The sequence below is a fragment of the Eurosta solidaginis genome, chromosome 3 (genome assembly GCF_040869045.1).
Source record: "Eurosta solidaginis isolate ZX-2024a chromosome 3, ASM4086904v1, whole genome shotgun sequence".
NCBI lineage: Eukaryota > Metazoa > Arthropoda > Insecta > Diptera > Tephritidae > Eurosta > Eurosta solidaginis.
The window spans coordinates 140,552,664-140,574,730 of NC_090321.1; the positions used below are offsets into that span (position 1 = coordinate 140,552,664).

Consider the following 22,067-nt stretch of genomic DNA (forward strand, 5'->3'; position numbering starts at 1 on the left):
AACCGTGGCTACCGCCACGGTGATGTCCTTCTGCGTAGTATACCCTTCTGCGTAGGCGGCTTTCGGCCGCACTTTAAGAAAATAACCCTTAGCCGATCCAACACCGGCTACGCCATGCCATGATTCCGGAAATTTGACTTCCAGAATTAAACATGCAGAATTTTGAAAAAGCAGAATTTTAGAAAGCAGAATTTTAAAAAGCAAAATTTTAAAAAGCAGAATTTTGTTCAAGCAGAATTTTTTTTGCAATTTACAGAATTTTGTCACCCAGAATTTTGTAATACGGAATAATGACACGCTCCCTTCACAGAAACGGTATCACATGCTCTGATTCAGGAAACAGCATCGCTTCTGTGTAAGCCAGTTTTCAAAGCACGCCGTGTGGAAGTAGAAAGGCCAGACTGGGTGAACACAATATTGGAGGCGCTGAAAGGATCGCAAAAGCGGAGTAATAGAGTAATCAAATGAGGGAAGCCTGGCCACATTGCACGTCATTGCAGCACCTGTCCTGGTAGTTGCAACTTGGCTGGTCGTAAACGCAAAGCTGGAGGAGATAAGCAAGAGCGAGTCAGATGTAGAGATCCAGCTGTTGAATGTCCTGTGATATCTGTGTCGCAAATTGGAAGGAAATCAAGCAGTCTTACTGTCAGAGGAAACGTGGATGCCAAAGAACGTGTATTGACTGTAGATACGGGCGCATCTCATTCCTTAATCCGATCTAACTTGGTCAACAGGAGAGTTAAGCCATTACCTGGAGCAAGATTGCGTACGGTTACTGGCGAGTATAACCAAGTCCAAGGAGAAGTGGTATGTGAAGTCTTAATTGGAAAGGTCACGATTTTACACAAATTCGCTATGGCATAGATTGTTGATGAAGTCATTTTGGGAGTGGACTTCTTAGTTGATCATGACATCAGGATCGATATGCAGTGAAGGATTATGCGCTATAAGAACCAGTATATACCACTTAACTTCAGTTTAGAGAAAGGGTTTAGCAGTAAGCGAATGCTGGTGGAGGAGATTCAACAGAGACCACAAAAGTCAAAGAAAGTAAATCGGGCAAAGGTTGATGGAATGAATGGGCCAAACAAACCATAACCCCAGGTACCCGCGAGAAAAACACTGGCATTCACAAACCCTAATAGACGCACTAAAACAAACGACAGAATTTCCCAGAAAGAATGCAAAGGTTTCAAGCCAGGGCGCACTACTGTCGTGAAACGTCGGAACGACACTGATTATGCGAAGCCAATCCGTCAAGCGCATGCTCTCCGAAGTAGTTCATTGGCCAATCAACAGAGTGTAAGGGAACGGTCCAGGATAATGAGTAGTAGGATGAAACACAGGTACGACAAGAACAATAATTCAGAATGTTTCTTGGAGGGAGATTTGGTACTGCTATACAACCCTCATCGGCGGAAAGATGCTCCATCCAAATTTTGGTGCAGTTGGGAAGGCACGTGCAGAGTTGGGAAGAGGATCAGTGAAGTCATCTACCGTATACAAACAATTGGGAAACCACGAAATAGAAGGGTGGTTCATTTGGAGAGGCTAGCAGCGGTTAGATCAAGAGTTTTGTCTGATCGGGACGATCAGATTTAGGGGAGGGCAGTGTGACGAATATTAGTAACACAAAGTGATACTCACATCACTAATCTGATACTAAGTAAATAAAGCCACAACAACAATAAAGCAAGCTGCCACACTTGTATGTACATAAAGAAATTAATCATCATGTACACACATACATACAAGCAGCAGAGAGATACTCACAAATGCACGTCATCATCAGCTACTACTTCGCTCACATATACACACGCATATGGTTACACACTACAAATACATGCGCGTATTGCTAGTTACCAAGTAGAGGATTCTAGAAGAAGAAACGTCTAGACATTTGGGCAGAGAGTATAAAAGCAGCAGAAGCTGAGTAGTCCATAATCAGTTTGATTTAAGCACGCTATTGGTTGCGAAGTATAAGTGTTAGTACCTGGGCGACCGAGCTTTGCCCGGCAACCTTCGAGTATGCCGCATAACATTTTTGTACTACAAATAACGCGCGTGTGGCTAGTGCCCAGGTAGAGGATTCTAGGAGAAGAAACGTCTAGACATTTGGGCAGGGAGTATAAAAGCAGCAAAAGCTGAGTAGTCCGGATCAGTTTGATTTAAGAACGCTATTGGTTGCGAAGTGTAAGTGTTATTGTGAACTACTTTCAAAGTAGCCTAATAAAGACCATCTTGCATTATTGAATATTGGAGTTACTTATTCAACAATTTAGCGATACGAACGTTAGCAGAAGGTTGGAAATAAACGGTATTTCAGTAAATTCGTTACAATTGGTGTCAGAAGCGGAAATGTTAAATAAACCCTGAAGATTTCGAATACAACTTGGACGTGGCAAAGTTAAGTGAATTAAGGATCCAGCAACCAAAGGAGTTGGAGAGCCGTGGATTGAATACAGCCGGCAATAAAATCGAACTTCAAGCACGGCTACGAGACGCTATGCAGTCGGAAGGAATTAATGTGAACAACGATCTCTTTCATCCTGATGGGGACGAGACAACAAAAAAAGTTTAAGAGAAAAACGAAACATCGCAGACAGTTACGAGCACAGACTTCAACACGATTTTGGCTGCAATATCTGCTCAAACATCGACAGTGTCATATCAACTGGCAGAACAGAAGACATATATGGCATCCCAACAGGAATCGCAGGAGAACCGTACAACATCCAAGATGGAATCACAGGTAACAAGTATAACATCCAAGATGGAAGCGCAGAAGATACGCATTTCAGAAATGTCGTCGCATATGTCATCTCAACTGGAAGAACAGAAGACATGTATGACATTTCAGTGGGCTGAGCAGTTGAAATCACAAGAGGATCGCATATCCACGCAGATGGAGGCACATGAAACAAAATTCTCATCGCAGTTGGAGGTTTTTCGTGAAAGACAATATAAAATGGAGGCAGAGATGGATGCTATGAAAGATCGGATTCAGGAGTTACAATTGAACCGCCAAATCACTTCAACGTCTACTCTGAAGGTAAAATCCCCAACGTTTGATGGTTTTGTTTCTTTCCAAGTATTTAAGCTCCAATTTGAGAAGACGTCAGCAGCGAACAACTGGAATACCGAAGATAAAGTTGCTGCATTGTTCGTGGCTTTAAAAGGGCCAGCTGCTGAGATATTACAGACCATCCCAGAGTACGAACGTAACAGTTATGAAGCATTGATGGCCGCTGTAGAACGACGGTACCGTTCCGTACGGAAGCGAACACAAGAAACAGATATATCAAATAGAATTGCAAAACCGTTACCAACAAGCTAATGAGACTTTGCAAGAGTTTGCTTCAGATGTTGAAAAATTGGCTTATCTTGCAAATGCGGACGCACCCATGGAATACGCTGAAAGGGTAAAGATTCAGAGCTTTATTAATGGATTACGCGATATTGAAACGAAGCGAGCGACATGCGCAAACCCAAAACCTACATTCACAGAAACGGTATCACATGCTCTGAATCAGGAAACAGCATCGCTTCTGTGTAAGCCAGTTTTCAAAGCACGCCGTGTGGAAGTACAAAGTCCAAACTGAGTGAACACAACATTGGAGGCGCTGAAAGGATCGCAAAAGCGGAGTAATAGAGTAATCAAATGAGGGAAGCCTGACCACATTGCACGTCATTGCAGCACCTGTCCTGGTAGTTCCAACTTGGCTGGTCGTAAACGCAAAACTGGAGGAGATAGGCAAGAGCGAGTCAGATGTAGAGATCGAGAGCTAGCTCCAGCTGTTGAATGTCCTGTGATATCTGTGTCGCAAATTGGAAGGATATCAAGCAGTCTTACTGTCAGAGGAAACGTGGAGGGCAAAGAACATGTATTGACTGTAGATACGGGCGCATCTCATTCCTTAATCCGATCTAACTTGGTCAACAGGAGATTAAAGCCATTACCTGGAGCAAGATTGCGTACGGTTACTGGCGAGTATAACCAAGTCCAGGGAGAAGTGGTATGTGAAGTCTTAATTGGAAAGGTCACGATTCTACACAAATTCGCTGTGGCAGAGATTGTTGATGAAGTCATTTTGGGAGTGGACTTCTTAGTTGATCATGACATCAGGATCGATATGCAGTGAAGGATTATGCGCTATAAGAACCAGTATATACCACTTAACTTCAGTTTAGAGAAAGGGTTTAGCAGTAAGCGAATGCTGGTGGAGGAGATTCAACAGAGACCACAAAAGTCAAAGAAAGTAAATCGGGCAAAGGTTGATGGAATGAATGGGCCAAACAAATCATAACCCCAGGTACCCGCGAGAAAAACACTGGCATTCACAAACCCTAATGGATGCACTAAAACAAACGACAGGATTTCCCAGAAAGAATGCAAAGGTTTCAAGCCAGGGCGCACTACTGTCGTGAAACGTCGGAGCGATACTGATTATGCGAAGCCAATCCGTCAAGCGCATGCTCTCCGAAGTAGTTCATTGGCCAAACAACAGAGTCTGAGGGAACGGTCCAGGATAATGAGTAGTAGGATGAAACACAGGTACGACAAGAACAATAATTCAGAAGATTTCTTGGAGGGAGATTTGGTACTGCTATACAACCCTTACCGGCGGAAAGATGTTCCATCCAAATTTTGGTGCAGTTGGAAAGGCACGTGCAGAGTTGTGAAGATCAGTGATGAAGATCAGTGATGTCATCTACCGCATGCAAACAATTGGGACACCACGAAATAGAAGGGTGGTTAATTTGGAGAGGCTAGCAGCGGTTAGATCGAGAGTTTTGTCTGATCGGGACGATCAGATTTAGGTGGAGGGCAGTGTGGCAAATATTAGTAACACTAAGTGATACTCACATCACTAATCTGATACTAAGTAAATAAAGCCACAACAACAATAAAGCAAGCTGCCACACTTGTATGTACATAAAGAAATTATTCATCATGTAAACACATACATACAAGCAGCAGAGAGATACTCGCAAATGCACGTCATCATCAGCTACTACTTCGCTCACGTATACACACGCATATGGTTACACACTACAAATACATCCGCGTATGGCTAGTGACCAGGTAGAAGATTCTAGAAGAAGAAACGTCTAGACATTTGGGCAGAGAGTATAAAAGCAGCAGAAGCTGAGTAGTCAGTAATCAGTTTGATTTAAGCACGCTATTGTTTGCGAAGTATAAGTGTTAGTACCTGGGCGACCGAGCTTTGCTCGGCAATCTTCGAGTATGCCGCATAACATATTTTGTTCTACATGTCAGCATTAATCAAACTCAACTTTTTTATATGTACATATATTATATATTTTTATTTACCAATATTTGATTTCCTTAAATATAGATTTAAAAAACATATCAAAAACGCAAAATGAACTGGAATGAAAAATTTGAAATGGGTAATTTCAGCCTATAGTAATAGGGATTGTTATGACAATTAGTGAAATGGAGAAAGTTATTTAGGTCGAGTATCTTCTTGCGCCGATTTATTAATTTCATACATTTTTAGTTATACACTATGAAAGTCTCACAATTTTATTCTATTCTAAAAACTTGTAAATTTCACGAATGACAACTATCAGTTAGTTTTATTAAATGTCAACTTACTTCCCTAAGCGCCATCTGTTGGTAAGTAGTTAAATGCTTAGATGTCGTTTTCAAATTGAACATATGCCTCTAGTGTTCAACGGTAGCAAATTACCATGGTGAGATACCTTTTTGCTATGGTGAGAAATCTTCCTAATAATAATCTGTGAGAAATTGCAATTATTCATTTTATATTTGCCAAAAATATGCATTTAAATATATTTTGCTAGAATTCGCCACGGTGCCTTGATATTGCATTTCAATTTTATTAGCGTGTGTGAAATTAAGAAAATTAAGTCGAATCATGTGTAAGATTCCCTTACGAAGATTTTTAACTTTAATGTTGTCCTTTAAAGCTTTAATAGAATATGAGTAAGTAGAGTACTTTTTCGTCTAACTACCCCAACCCTAAATGGCAACCCTACTCAAAAATGTCGCTATTGTAATGCGGAGTGAAATACCTTTCGTTTGATACCCATATCGGCATATTTCATGCAATTTTTTTAATTTCGAATAGGTGGCAACCCGAAATGGCAACCCTAATTTAAAATGTCCCTATTCTAATGCGGAGTGAAATACCTTTCGTTTGATACCCATATCGGCATATCTCATGCAATTTCTTTTAATTTCTAATAGGTGGCAACCCTATCAAAAATGTGCTTATTGTAATACGGAGTGAAATACCTTTCGTTTGATACCCATAATGGCATACCCCATGTATTTTTTTCGAATAGGTGGCAACACTAAATGGCAACCCTACTCAAAAATGTGACTATTGTAATGCGGAGTGAAATACCTTTCGTTTAATACCCATATCGACATATCTCATGCAATTTTTTTTTTAATTTCGAATAGGTAACAATCCTAAATGGCAACCCTACTCAAAAATGCCCCTATTGTAATGCGGAGTGAAATACCTTTCGTTTGATACCCATAACGGTATATCTCATGTAATTTTTTTAATTTCGAATAGGTGGCAATCCTAAATGGCAACCCTACCCAAAAATGTCGCTATTGTAATGCGGAGGGAAATACCTTTCGTTTGATACCCATATCGGCATAGCTCATACAATTTTTTAAAGTTTCGAATAGGTGGCAACCCTAAATGGCAACTCTACTCAAAAAGGTCCCTATTGCAATGCGGAGTGAAATACCTTTCGTTTGATACCCATATCGGCATATCTCATGCAATTTTTTTAATTTAGAATAGGTGGCAACCTTGTAAAACATTCTGAGTGGCAACACTTAGAAAGAAACCCAGCAAAAATCTAGTGACCAAAGATGGCGACCAACAACAAAATATCCCACATTGTTCCACAATTATTAGTATGGCAGAATGAGATGGCCTAATTGAAATGCCCGATACATATATGCTTGCCTTTTCTTACATGCTATGTACCCTCAAATACGTCACAAAAATTTTATGCGAATCCACCATTTGTTATTTTCAGCTTGAAACGCAACAGCAGAGTAAGAAAAATTTATTTACAAATAATTTAGGATACAATAAAAACTAAATTTAAATTAAGTGTTGTGTGCGCTACGGTATTTGCATTTATATTTTCCACAAAGGAACCAAAATCAAGTGATTTTTAATGGATGTAGGTTATTGCATTTTTGGTAGCATCTACAGTGAATAATTCAATTCGTGCATATAAAAGACGTTTATACATAAATTAATATGAGCTATGGAATTTTCAATGAAACTAGGTGCCGTACTATTGGTGTCCTGTGAAAATTATAGATGTAAATGATGAAGAAAAAGAATTTCCATTGACAAAAAGTGATTTATCAACATATTTTCCCAATCGCTTAGCGCTGAGTTTTGAAGCAGAAGAGGTACGTCATTGCATTTTAGAACACAAAACACAAAGTGATTTACTTGATCACAAAGAAAGTTTGGCATTGTAATATATTGAGGATCAAATTCGTAGACAATTGGGCGTTACTTACGCAGAGGATAAAACAAATTTGTGCAAATTGTTCGAATAAGAAATTCACATCGGAATTTTAAAACAATTGTTTTTTTTTTTTTAATTAAATTAATATATGTAACATGTAACTAACAAAAATATCTACGAGCTTTTCAATGCTTTTTATACCCGCGTACTAGCTGCATATCCTCATCTTCGTATTCAGCATCCTGTTTTCGTTTCAATTCCCGTGCGTACAAGTCTTTAAATGCTTCAAATTCAGCAAGTGTAACATGGCACACCTTAGTTGCAAATGCATTGTCCGATTTATTGGTTATTTGATATAAAAGTGGATTCTTAGTTGGCACATCTGGATCTACTTTAAGTGGTCTTGGTTTGAATAGACCCAGTCTTTCAAGAAAGACATGGCGGCAACGTATCTCCTCTAATGGCTTAGATAACGCTTCTGATTTTATTTTTTCAGGTATTTCCGCACGCATTACCTCTTTCAAGTACGTCACCTTTTCTTCGGCACGTCGCTCCAACAGTTCAAGTAAATCCGGACAATTCATTAACAATTTCCAAACATTTTTGCTAGTGCCAGCAAATGATTTCAAATAACCAATATGTTTACGTAAACGCATGTTTTCGTTCACATCTAAAAGTTCTGGATATTTTGTTAGCAGTAAAAACATTAGCTTCTCGGTGAATTGAAAGCTGCGCCAAAATTCCATTGCATCAACTAGACGTTGTGTCGGACGTGCAAACACCTCCGGATTACCGGTTGCAATGCGCAGGAAATTGCTCGTATTGAGACCGTGATTCATGAGTGTTTCATGTGCATTACGCCATTGTGCCGGGACACTCTAGCCAACAAAGGATTCACTCTCACAGCTTCGTCTATGTGCGCTTGATCCAATGGTGTTTCATCATCGAGCACTGTGCTCACCGTACTTGGTGTTGATAGCTGTTGGTCATGTATGAACTAAATTAAAAATATTCATTAACTCATTAATTTTAATCTTACTTGCTGTCTTCTGTGAAGCAACGGCACATATTTATTGGAATTTGTTAAAAATTTCCGCAACATTACGAAAGCTATAGGAACCTCGGTTCAAAACAAATAGAACAGCAGATTGCGGTGATGTGATGCCGTACTGTAAATGGCCTCGTCAAAATGGCTGCGTCACAATCGGCGCTTTCAGGAAAATTGTATTGAGCAACCATGCAAAGAGGATAAATAAAATAAGAGCCACCAGTCTGCTACGAGTGGCGAGTAACTCCCAGAAATCAAAAAATATATGCCGAATTTTTTCAAAGAGGGACATTTTTGAATTGTCTCGCATTTATTCCTACAGTGTAGATACTTTATGCAACTGTGATTTTTGGAAAGAGAATTAATTAGTTAATTAAATACAGGCGGAAAAATAAACGCAAGTACCCCACGAAAATGGTTAGAAGACATTTTATGCACATCTCGCCCAAAAAAACAGCGACTTCCTCTTAGAAAACATTGAGCATACGTCTCTTCATAATTTATCCTCTTTGCTTTGGCTTTTTACGTTTATCGCGTCACTAAAGCTGCAGACCATTGTAAATTTTACCAAGTAGCGCAACTAACAGCTGATCGGTGAAAATTCGAACATTCACACGCACAGTTCTCGACTCAGTTTCAAAAAAAACTTTAGATTATTTAATTCAAATTTTAAAGTGAGATAATCATTACAAATTTATGTATACAGAATATATATGACGTTTTTGTTGTTATTAAAACAATAGTTTTATTTATATTAAATCTTTTATCATTTTTTTTTTTACTTTGAAAAAACTCCGAACACCATTCCTTCATTATATGACATTCGACTGCCTAGTCCACTGCCTTCCACTCTATTCGCAACATAACCTCTACTTAAGCTGCCAAACTATATAGTAAACAATGCTGCAGACATTGGTGCTTTATCGGTAACCTTATAACAGCTGATTCGACCAACCTTATGAGAATCAATGCAATCAATTATTGGTGCCGATAAGGTCGTAAACATATCGTAGCCAACCAATTAGTTTTTGGTTTACCGTCGTAACAATAAACAGCTGATTACGTTAGGGATACGACTACATCATCGATGTAGCACAACACAGCGCGTCCTTTCACTCCTCCTTAATACAACGAGTACCGTTTTGAATAATGCGGCTACTTCCTTAACCAACGAAGGAACATTCCCTACAACAAACGAAAATATAATGGCGATACTACAAACAATATTACAGAAGCATATCGACCTGGAATTTAGATTGACTAAGATTGAAGAAAAGGTGCATAGTGAAATATTGAACTGTTATTTGTGAAACCCTAGTAATTGTAGCCGCAATACCTTGATTCTCTTTAATTATTATTTATGCTATAATTTCAGCTTCCAGAATTGGCAGAAGTCATGGCTCAACATTGGAAGAAAACGCACAAAATAGTATGCCGTATCAGCGGAGAAATGGAAAATGATACTCACACCGAGCTCTCTATCGTTATGCCACTAACATCGTTGGATTCAGTTTATGACATTGAGAAAAAGTTGGACTCAGATGATTATCAAGAAGCAATGGTATTTTTGAATATTTTTAATTGTATTTCATAACTTAAATTGGTGGTTTTGATTTAGAAATCATATATCTTTATGCTGAAAGATGCATCATCAGACATTATTGGAGTAATGAGAAAACTTTTCTCTGACAACGTTCTTTTCAATTTTAACTGGGACGGAGTACATGGCAAACGATCTTTATCTAAACTGAAACTCGTGAACAGCGTACTTTTTGGTAGTGTAATTTAAATTGTTTTAAAATGTCATTATTTTCATTGTCCATTCCTATTAATTTAGACGTTTTCAAACTGCAAGGCAGGATCGACTTCGAAGACAGCATGAGACGGTGTTTAACGCTGAGCCACAACTGGCATAAACAAAGGCGGTATCTGAGCAATAAATCCAGCTCTGCAACAGCATAAGCCTACATACAACAAACGAACAAGACACACTGAAATAATCTTGATTAAAAACTATATAAGAACCTAATAATTCTAAGTTTTTTCCTACGTTCCTATTCTAAGGTTTTTATGCCTAATTAAAATAATATTCAACAATCGCCCAAAGTTTGCAGAGAATTTTAAAGCAATTTAATTGCAACGAATTTGTCAATAATTTTTAACCAAAAATTTATAAACTAGATGTATAAGAAATAAGTATTTTGAATATACATATTTGTGATGAACTTAACTGAAATAATTCTAAGTTTTTTCCTACGTTACTAATCTAAGCTTTTTATGCTCTAATTAAAATAATATTCAACAATCGCACAAAATTTGCAAAGATCTTTAAAGCAATCTAATTGCAACGAATTTGTCAATAATTTTTAACCAAAATTTATAAAATAGATGTATAACAAAAAATATTTTGAATATAAATGATTGCTGATGAATTTAACTGACAGTACCAATACCATCAACTAAATAGTCCTTATAAATATTGTAATCACATAATTCAAAACAAAAAATTACTATGAGTACCTACGTTTATTATTGCAAAATCACGAAGAAAAAAAATTGCATGAAGTACATTCAATCTAAAATTATTCCACTGAATGCATATATCGCATTTTAAACTAAAAAATGTGAAAACTTAAAAAAAATTCAGATCGGTACTTAAGTGTAAATCGATCCATGAAAGCATCGTGAAATAACTTTTTTTTGGTATTTAACGTTATCGTTTAGCCTGGTTTTGTTACCCATTTTGTTATTTTCGTGGTATAAATCAACATTCAACACAAAGTTACTCTGATTATGAGTTGAAATACTTTAAGGGTTAGGTTGCGATATGTAAAATTACATATTTTTGTACACAGTTCTAAAATGTAAAGGAAAAAAATGTATATTTGTGTATTAATTAAATTATTCAAAAGATATTGTTATATTAATGATATAGAGAAGCGCCAACACGAATGCAAGTGGTTTCAAACCACTGGTAGGCAATTCACCACTTTAACTGTCAGAAAAAATTTTAAATTGTTTATTTTATGTAAAAAAAATTTGAAAGTTGCAATTGAAGTTCTGAAAGCTCAGGAATTTCAATTTAAGTTCAAAAAATTACAATTGAAGTTCACAATTTTCAATAGAAGTTCAGTAAATTATAATTGAAGCTCAGGAATTTCAACTGCAGTTCAGCAAATTACAACTGAAGTTCAGAAAATTACAATTTAAGTTCAAATATAATTTTCTGAACTACAAACAGAAATTCTGAACTTCCATTTTAATTTTCTGAACTACAAATAGAAATTTTGAGCTTGCATTTAAATTTTCTGAACTTGAATTGAAATTTTTGAACTTAAATTGTAACTTTCGAACCTCAATTGCAGCTTTCTGAACTAAAATAAAAAAGCTATAGGATTAAAATTGGCGAATTACAAGTCAACTTACTCAAATTGTGAATGGCCTACTCGCGATTTGATGGTTTACTGCAACCAATAGTTTTATTAGTTCTTCTCTTTTGTTTTCTATATCATTAATTAATTTATTTAAGTTTCCCTTAACTTTGTTTGCATACAATCGCATACAATAAAATTTGTATTTATGGGTCACCAACAAGACTGAAAAACTATTCCTTAAGACTTATAGTTAATAATTTACAACTATTATAAATAATGTAATATATTGTAAAAATGTTTAATAAAAGAAATGTTAATAGATTTGAATTAAAGAAATATTTTATTTATATAGCAGTATAATCCAAGTAAAAAAACGGTCATAACACTAGTAAAAAGACGGTCATATTAACGTAAAAATACTCGTAAAGTTGCAGGTATATAACTCAAAAAATGATTGCCAGAACGTGAATGTAAGAACAGTACAGCACTATAGTTTGTTTACTTTTCGATAACCTAAAACCGTATATGTGTGAGCAGTATGGACAATCACATAAATAGGTACGACGGAATGGACTGGTCACAAATGTTACTGCTGCCCTGTACAAATGCTACTTAGCGATTTACGTGTTCCATCGACACAGCTGTTAGTCATTTTCCTAGTCAATTTACGGGCACATTTTTGCTGGGAACGTGATACTTTATCTCTGTGCCAAATTTCATTTAAATCCTTTGAGTCGTTCCCGAGATCGTTCTGCTATAAATATACAAGCATTGCTCGTTTAAAGTTATAAGATTGTGAAGTACTTCAAAGTAGCCTAATAAAGACCATCTTGCATTATAGAATATTGGATTTACTTATTCAACAATTTAGCGATACGAGCGTTAGCAGAAGGTTGGAAATAATCGGAATTTCAGTAAAGCGCCAAATACACGACACGAACATTTCCGCGAACATTCCGCAATCTTGTTCGCAGCTTTGGCCATACACCATACGAACTTTTGGCCGAACATTAGTTCTCTTTCAGACAGCGATGAATACGGACAACAATCAAACTGTCTCTCTATTTTTTTGATTCACACCGGTATTGCGCCCGCAAACTACTTATTTTTTTTATAACTGTATTCTTTGTGGCATCAGGATCTACTTCTTTTAATTTTTCGATTAAAGTCGCATAATCATTATTCTTTTTAATTCTATTACAATAATCTTTGCTTTTTACTTGCCACAATGATGGCAAAGATTTATACATTTCAATAAATTCACTCAGAAATTTTTTATTGTCCATTTTACTTTTCCGCGCACGTCTGTTCCGTTCAGAAATTACTACGATTGTGAGCTATTTCGCCATACACGCACGAACAGTTCGCGCAAATGTTCGCCAAAAATTAAAATATTTTGATTTTTGGCGAACATTTGCGCGAACTGGCTAACACCACCATACACGACAGAAAAGGTCGCAGAAACATGACATAACGGGAATGTTCGCGGAAATGTTCGTGTCGTGTATTTGGCGCTTAAATTCGTTACAATGTGCTTTATATGTACGCAAGCATTTGGTGAAATTTGAAGCTTATAGCTGTTAAGATGGTGTAGAAATTGCGAAAACTTCTTATCCGAACAACCGGTTGTGGGGGACATATGCTATATCTACGACCGATCTCTTCGAAATCTTCAGACAATAATATGTACAATATGCGAAAGCCATATGGTGAAGTTTGAAGCTTCAATCTGATAAATTGGGGAAGATATGACAAAAATCCCCTTTTCTGGAAAATCGGTTGTATGGGGGATATATGCTATAGTGGTCCCATCCAACCGGTTCCGACAAATGCCTAATCGGACACCTAAATATACCCGCTCATCAAATTTGATCAAGATATCTCAAAAATTTAGAGATTAGTTTGCATACAAACAGACAGACGTACATGGCTAAATCAACTCGGCTCTTCATCCTGATCATTTCGGTATATTTATTGGTGGGTCTATCTCTTTTCCTTTAAGGACTTACAATTTTGAGATTCGTGACAAAATTAATACACTATTTCATTTTTATGAAAGGTATAAAAATAGATAGGTACTTTGTGTGAGGATGCAAAGTTTTACTTTTTTGTGGTCTGCATGAAAAAACTATGACCATGAATCCCTTATCTCAACAATATATGACGTAAGCGTAAGTATTTGATGAAATTTGAAGCTTCTAGCCGTAAAAAAGGGGGCAGAAATACCAGTTTATAAGGGCTATATACCATTTATTTAAAAAATACACATATAAGACTTAGTCTTTTACAGTGCCATATTTGTTATTATTCTTATTACTACTACAAAGTAAATTTAAAAAGTAAAAACAAAAATAGAAGTAACATTGGCACCATACAGACATGTGTTCCATGGTGGTAAGTAAAAAATAAAGAAGAAAAAGTAAAACACATAAGAATGTTCAAAAACAAAGGGTACGATGTACAGCTAATTTGAAGCTCTTAGAATTTGATTCTTACTTTACTTTATTAGGTAAAGCATTCCACAACTGCACAGCCCTAACGAAAAACATTCTCGACGTTAATGAATATTTAAAATGCGGTACAATTAGATTGCAAGTACGAGATGATTGTGCGAAAGTAAGTCTTACAAAAAGGTATTCCGGTGTACGAGAAAAGATAATCTTATGTATAAATATTAGTAACCGACGGTCAAACAACCCCGATAAACGGCATTCAACAATAGTTTTTGAGAAGTTCGAAATATGGTCATATTTCCGTTTAAGATAGATATATCTGGCACAATTATTAATCAGTATTTGATATTTGTTCATGGAAGCTTTATCCAGGCAACCGTATATCAGTTCATGGTAAGATATTATTGGTATTAATAGAGTTTTGACAAGTTTAAGTTTTATATCTTCTCGAATAAAATAAGTCGTTATCCATAAATGTCTTAATATATTGTAACGAATTTAGTGAAATTCCGCCTATATGCAACCTTCTGCTTACGTTCGTATCGCTAAACTGTTGAATAAAACACTCCAATATTCTGTATTACAAATTGGTCTTTATTAGACTACTTTCAAAGTACTTCGCAATTAAACTTCACTTCGCAACTGATAGCGTGCTTAAATCAAACTGAATACTGACTACTTAGCTTTCGCTGCTTTTATACTCTGTGCCCAAATGTATAGACGTTTCTTCTGCTAGAATTTTCTACTTGGCTACGAGCTATACGCGTCGCGTGTGTATCTGTAGTTTATAGCCTATCGCAAAGCCATATGCGCGTGTATATGTTAGTACTACTTCAACTGATGACTGTGTGTGATCTATGTGTGAGTTATCTCTTCGTTCCATTGTACGTATGTGGGTAAATGATGATTAATGTGTTTATGTAGCTTGACTTAATATTTCTGTTGTTGTGCATTTACTTAGTACCAGCTTAGATGGTAATATTCGTCACACTGCCCTCCACCTAAGTCTGATCGTCCCGATCAGACAAATTTTCCGGTCTACACGCTGCCAGCCTTTCCAAATGAACCACTTTCATTTTGTTTCGGGGTTTGCCACTGGTTTGTATACGGTAAACTACATCGTTGATTCATTTTATAACTTTGTATGGGCCTTCCCAATTAAACTTCAATTTCGGTGACAAACCTTTTTTCCGTTGTGGGTTGTATAGCAGCACCAAATCTCCTTCCCGAAAACCTTCCGAATTAATTGCTTTATCATATCTGACTTTCATCTTGTCGCTCATAATCTTTGTTCATTGCCTTACGGGATCATGTATTTCCTTCAGCTATTCCTCTAAGACGCCAGTGGATTTCTTGGCATTTCCCTCCGTATCGGCATTTGTCCCAAACTCCAAATCAGCTGGCAGTCGAAGGTCATTGCCAAAAATTACTTTTGAGGGAGTTTGGCCCGTTGTCTCATGCACTGCCGATCGGTAAGCCATCAATAATAATGGTATGCGTGTATGGAACTTCTCCACTACTTTCCTTAAATGCTCCTCCAATGTTCTATTGAATCGTTCCACCATACCATCGGAATGAGGATACAATGCAGTTGTCCGTGTTTTTCGAATGCCCAATGTTTTACACATTTCTTGGAACACAGCTAATTCAAAATTTCTCCGTTGGTCAGAATGTAACTCCATTGGTACACCATACCTTGCAACCCAATTGTTTACGAACACTTCTGCTACTGTTTCCGCTCCTTGATTTAGGATTCGGTATACCTCTAGCAATTTGCTGAAATAATCCATAACCACCAGTCCATATTTGTTTCCGCAGTTGCTAGTAGGAAATGGACCTGCGACATCCATAGCGATCCTTCCAAATGGCGCACCTGAGTTATGTTGCTTTATCTGGCCATGACTTCGGGTTTTAGGCCATTTTGCTCTGCTGCAAACCTCTCAGTTCGCAATCTACTCAGTGACCGACTGACGGCAATCAACCCAATAGAATCTCGGCTTAATCTTCTCGAGCGTCTTCGTGATTCCCAGATCACTTCGACTTGGACCATTATGTAGCTCGTTGAGAACGTCAGGAATCCCTGGGAATAACTATCAGGTTCCTCTTACATTGGCCATTCTCACTCTCCCATACTCGATGAAAGCAACCGGATATCAACTCTAAACTATTCCACTGTGCCCAATATGACTTCGCAATGGGACTCTCTGCGGACGTCTCCTCTCTATTTGGTCTTTCGTTTCGTTCGAGCTCTTGCATAATATGCGAAAGATCTGTATCTTCTAGCTGACACTTCCTTAGTTGTTTATGGTCCTATTTATCCGTACATGTTATAGTCATTATCCGGACATCTATAATGTCTTCTTTAGCCTCGGCCTTTGAACAGTGCTTGCATTCCAAACTACATGGTCTTCGTGACATTGCATTAGCATTTCCGTGGGTACTAACTTTTCGATGCTCAATGGAAAAGTTATAGCTTTGGAGTCGCTCGATCCACCGTGCCAATTGACCTTCCGGATGACGGAACTGCAGGAGCCATTTCAACGCTGCGTGATATGTCGTGACCCGGAATCGCTGCCCGTAGAGTTACTTGTGAAAATGTTTAATGCACTCTACCAATGCCAACAAGTAAATGAAAAGTAAGTACGGGGCGACCTTATAAGTTTAAGGTTTTAGGCATCTGGCCTAAGCATGCCAGCCCCGTTGCGTGACGCAACGTAACAAAGAAGAGAAAAAGCGCACCCGAAGCCGTCGTGTTTCCTAAGGTTTTAAAACTAATTTCTTATATCTAAGCTCTTCGCTCTGAAAAGAAGGGAAGATAAATGAACAAATGAAATATACGTGGTTTCAAATTCAGTGGCACGTTTTATTGATCAATTCAAGGAAAATTCATGTTTGTATGTATTTAAAAATTATATGTAATTTTTTATGTATATTTAGCAGGCGCCGGATAGCACCCACCCAAACATCGTACTCTGGGCCAATAAAGGACCCAGAGTTCCCGCTGGAATAGCTCCCAGCAATGTCTTAGGAACAACTTCCGCCCCCAACATAATACGAACCGGGGCGGCGAGGTGAAATTGCGGATCTGCCAGTTTAAGATTCGCGTACTGACCGAATACCGTTGCGTCGAGGTTTGTGGCTGGTGTTTTGCGTTGTATCCGCTGAACGCAGACCGCATGTGTGGTGATGGTCGCCGAATTGCCATGCTTCCCACGTAATTTTAAAAAACACCCCTTCTGCCTGTTTAAGTACGTTACCCCCAAATAAAGTTCGCGTACCAAGTCCTCTGATACCTCGGTGGCACTGGCGCATACGTTAATTAGCGCCCGCACGAGGTGTATGCGTCCTTCTGCTTCTATCTTGACGACTGCTGTTGGTGCAACCGAGGTGAGGCATTGTAAGAACGGGGGTATCGCTATTGCGCCGGAACGGAAGTTGACCTTGGAGGGTAGGTGGAATGCTTGAGATTCCACTCTACCCCGTTTTCGATGAGAGGGAGGGTGGAATGCTTCAGATTCCACTCCCCCCTGGTTGTGACGAGAATGGAGGTGGAATGCTTGAGATTCCACTCTCCCCTGTTTATGATTTCGCCAAAGTCGCTTATAGGCCGGATCACTTTGATTACGTTTTCCCTGTGGGAGTTCATGGCGTAGGCGTGGCCGGAAACGTTACAGCGCAGTACTACTTTGAGGTGCTGGGTGGAATGACATGGATTCCACTCCAGTCAAAATAACCTGGCGGAAAGCAGATGTTTCGGAGTCAGTTAAATCGCCCTCCGAGGCAAATAGCGACATTGAGTCGGTGTCGTTGGCGTCATTCCTGGTAGGACGTGTTGGTCGTCGCCTGATCTTGTCGCTGGGCTCAATGTGGACCATCGTATGATGAAGTTCGCCGCATCGTCGACATAACCCTTCATTTAAGCACTGAGATGCGATATGCGCCTCTGAAAGACAATTGGTGCAGTAGCGGTATTTTTGTGTTAATCGTAGGCGTTCGGTGAGCTCCTTGTCCTTGAAAACGGGACACGCTCTGTGCGGGTGTGGTTTGCTACATATCCGACATCTTAATTCAAACTGGCTCGCTTCAGAGCGTTTGCGTAAAGCGGTGTACCGCGTCATATCTGGAAAAGTAATAGTTTCCAAGTTGCAGACCTTTACTGTTTTATTTTATGGAGGCCCAATGCATGGCGATCAATATGAGCGGTTATATAACGCCGTACTCAAAAATTGGTGGTAGCTACTTGCTGGGTCAGTGATACTTAAAAACGGCCCTTAAGTCCTTAGTGCAATGTGGTTTGTGAAGGTGGTTAAACTTAGATGAAATATTTCATTTATTTAAATGAAAGTATCTCGGGGAATCAATATGAAAAAATAAAGGCCTAGAAACCGTATAAAATGAGCCGCAAAACCGTTTCAGGTAGTTGCATTTGCATATGCTCCTAACCCCATTACACTTCTTGAATAAATAGCAAGTGTAGCTCTGGTGTTATAACCTACATCGATCCGATATCGATTTATCGCCGCTCGATTCATTTTAAGCTGCACTAAATTTGTCAATGGCAATTAAATTACCCTGCAAAAATTGTTGGATTACGTGTTCCATTTTCTTCATGTTGAGTTATTCTAACTATACTCCTTTGCAATGGGTTTGCGGACCACCATCAGCCGATCATTGCTCGTTTTTTAACGACCGTGATCACGACACGACGATCGAACAGAGTTGCCAAAAGTAAAATATTGCATACAAATAACTGATAATAAAATTTTACTATGGCAACTCTGATAAAATGCAACCGCGCACTGGTTTTATGTAAACATACTATAGTATAGAGAAATATGAGTTTCTTTAATCACGCAAATACTAAATAACATAAGAATATTCGTAGTAAAAAATATAAAAGTTGTATTGCCCCTCTTCATTTACTTTCATTTTAAATTAAATTCACTCCGATAAATCTTTCCGACACAATTCCTCTTTAGTACTTTGGCATATGATCATCTGTGGGTGATCCATGGAGTACTACAGTGAAAGTGCTTTGGAAAGTACTCTCACGTATGTACTCTATGGATTACTCACAAACAAAGCGAGAGTGGGATCACCCACTCCTCTCCTAGGACATCGCAATGTTAATTGGAGCACATTTTTTGTATGAATACAGATTAGTTTTGGAATACTCCAAACTCCCAAAGGAGTATTCCTTACATTATTTATGGAGTACTCGCGTTTTTTGAAGGGCAATTAAAGCGTGGCGCGTGGAATCTTCGTTTTTTGCTCGTCGGTTGTGCGTTCGAAAAGTTTAATACAGATGTTTTCGGTAGTGTAGTGTAGTGAAAAAATATAATGTGATATAAATATATAAAATGAAAAATGAGGAAAGTGAAGATAAAAAAAAATATGTACATACACATATTATGTATTTATAACCTTTTTGTAAGGTAATATTCCTCAAAGAAAAAACGTGCATAGTGGCGAAAAAATGTAGTTTTGTGTTGCGTGTGTAATTGTTTTTCAGTTTTATGGATAATCCATTATGAAACAAGTAAGGAAGGTTAAGTTCGGGTGTAACCGAACATTACATACTCAGAGCTATGGTGACAACATAAGGGAAAATAACCATGTAGGAAAATGAACCGAGGGAAACCCTGGAATGTGTTTGTATGACATGCGTATCAAATGAAAGGCATTAAAGAGTATTTTATGAGGGAGTGGGCCATAGTTCTATAGGTGGACGCCATTTAGGGATATAGCCATAAAGGTGGATCAGGGTTGACTCTAGAATGCGTTTGTACGATATGAATATCAAATGAAAGGTGTTAATGAGTATTTTAAAAGGGAGTGGGCCTTAGTTCTATAGGTGGACGCCGTTTCGAAATATCGCCACAAAGGTGGACCAGGGGTGACTCTAGAATGTGTTTGTACGATATGGGTATCAAATTAAAGGTATTAATGAGGGTTTTAAAAGGGAGTGGTGGTTGTTGTATAGGTGGTCGCATTTTCGAGATATCGCCATAAAGGTGGACCAGGGGTGACCCTAGAATTTGTTTGTACAATATGGGTATCAAAAGAAAGGTGTTAATGAGTATTTTAAAAGGGAGTAATCCTTAGTTCCATAGGTGGACGCCGTTTCGAGATATCGCCATAAAGGTGGGCCAGGGGTGACTCTAGAATTCGTTTGTGCAATATGGGTATCAAACGAAAGGAGTTAATGAGTATTTTAAAAGGGAGTGGGCCTTAGTTCTATAGGTGGACGCCTTTTCGAGGTATCGCAATAAAGGTGGACCAGGGGTGACTCTATACTTTGTTTGTGCGATATTGGTATCAAATGAAAGGTGTTAATGAGTATTTTTAAAAGGGAGTGGACCTTCGTTCTATAGGTGTTCGCCTTTTCGAGATATCGCCATAAAGGTGGACCAGGGGTGACTTTAGAATATGTTTGTACGATATGGGTATCAAAAGAAAGGCGTTAATGAGTATTTTAAAAGGGCGTGGGGCTTAGTTCTATAGGTGGACGCCTTTTCGAGATATCGCCATAAAGGTGGACCAGGGGTGACTCTAGAATGAGTTTGTACGATATGGGTATCAAATTAAAGGTATTAATGAGAGTTTTAAAAGGGAGTGGTGGTAGTTGTATATGTGAAGGCGTTTTCCAGATATCGACCAAAATGTGGACCAGGGTGACCCAGAACATTATCTGTTGGATACCGCTAATTTATTTATATATGTAATACCTGCCAAGATTTTAAGGGTTTTTTATTTCGCCCTGCAGAACTTTTTCATTTTCTTCTACATAATATGGTAGGTGTCACAACCATTTTATAAAGTTTTTTCTAAAGTTATATTTCGCGTCAATAAAACAATCCAAATACCTTACCATGTTTCATCCCTTTTTTCGTATTTGGTATAGAATTATGGCATTTTTTTCATTTTTCGTAATTTTCGATATCGAAAGAGTGGGCGTGGTCATAGTCGGATTTCGTTCATTTTTCATACCAAGATAAAGTGAGTTCAAGTAAGCACTTGAACTAAGTTCATTAAAGATATGTCGATTTTTGCTCAAGTTATCGTGTTAACCGCCATGCGGAAGGACAGACGGACGACTGTGTATAAAAACTGGGCGTGGCATCAACCGATTCCGCCCATTTTCACAGAAAACAGTTAACGTCATAAAATCTATGCTCCTATTAAATTTCAAAAGGATTGGTTAATTTTTGTTCGACTTATGGCGTTAAAAGTATCCTAGACAAATTAAATGAAAAAGGGCGGAGCCACGCCCTTTTTGAAATTTTCTTTTATTTTTGTATTTTGTTGCACTACATCATTACTGGAGTTGAATGTTGACATAATTTACTTATATACTGTAAAGACATTAAATTTTTTGTTAAAATTTTACTTTAAACAAATTTTTTTTTAAAAGTGGGCGTGGTCCTTATCCGATTTTGCTAATTTTTATTAAGCGTACATATAGTAATAGGAGTAACGTTCCTGCCAAATTGCATCATCATATCTTCAACGACTGCCAAATTACAGCTTGCAAAACTTTTAAATTACCTTCTTTTAAAAGTGGGCGGTGCCACGCCCGTTGTCCAAAATTTTACTAGTTTTCAATTCTGCGTCATAAGTTCAACTCATCTACCAAGTTTCGTCGCTTTATCTGTCTTTTGTAATGAATTATCGCACTTTTTCGGTTTT

At 38.0% G+C, this 22,067-nt stretch overlaps 1 protein-coding gene and 1 pseudogene across 1 annotated transcript; one reads left to right on the forward strand and one right to left on the reverse strand.

Annotated features, from left to right (window-relative positions):
* Nucleotides 1-2,773: 2,773 nt before the first annotated feature.
* LOC137246008 (uncharacterized) lies at nt 2,774-10,790 on the forward strand. The gene is made up of 5 exons (XM_067777142.1): nt 2,774-3,052; nt 7,313-7,441; nt 9,927-10,112; nt 10,170-10,326; nt 10,389-10,790. Exons 1-5 carry the CDS (start codon nt 2,774-2,776, stop codon nt 10,511-10,513), a joined length of 876 nt encoding a protein of 291 aa, XP_067633243.1. The 3' UTR covers nt 10,514-10,790.
* Nucleotides 7,553-8,605, reverse strand: LOC137243212 (transcription termination factor 4, mitochondrial-like; annotated as a pseudogene).
* Nucleotides 10,791-22,067: the final 11,277 nt, after the last annotated feature.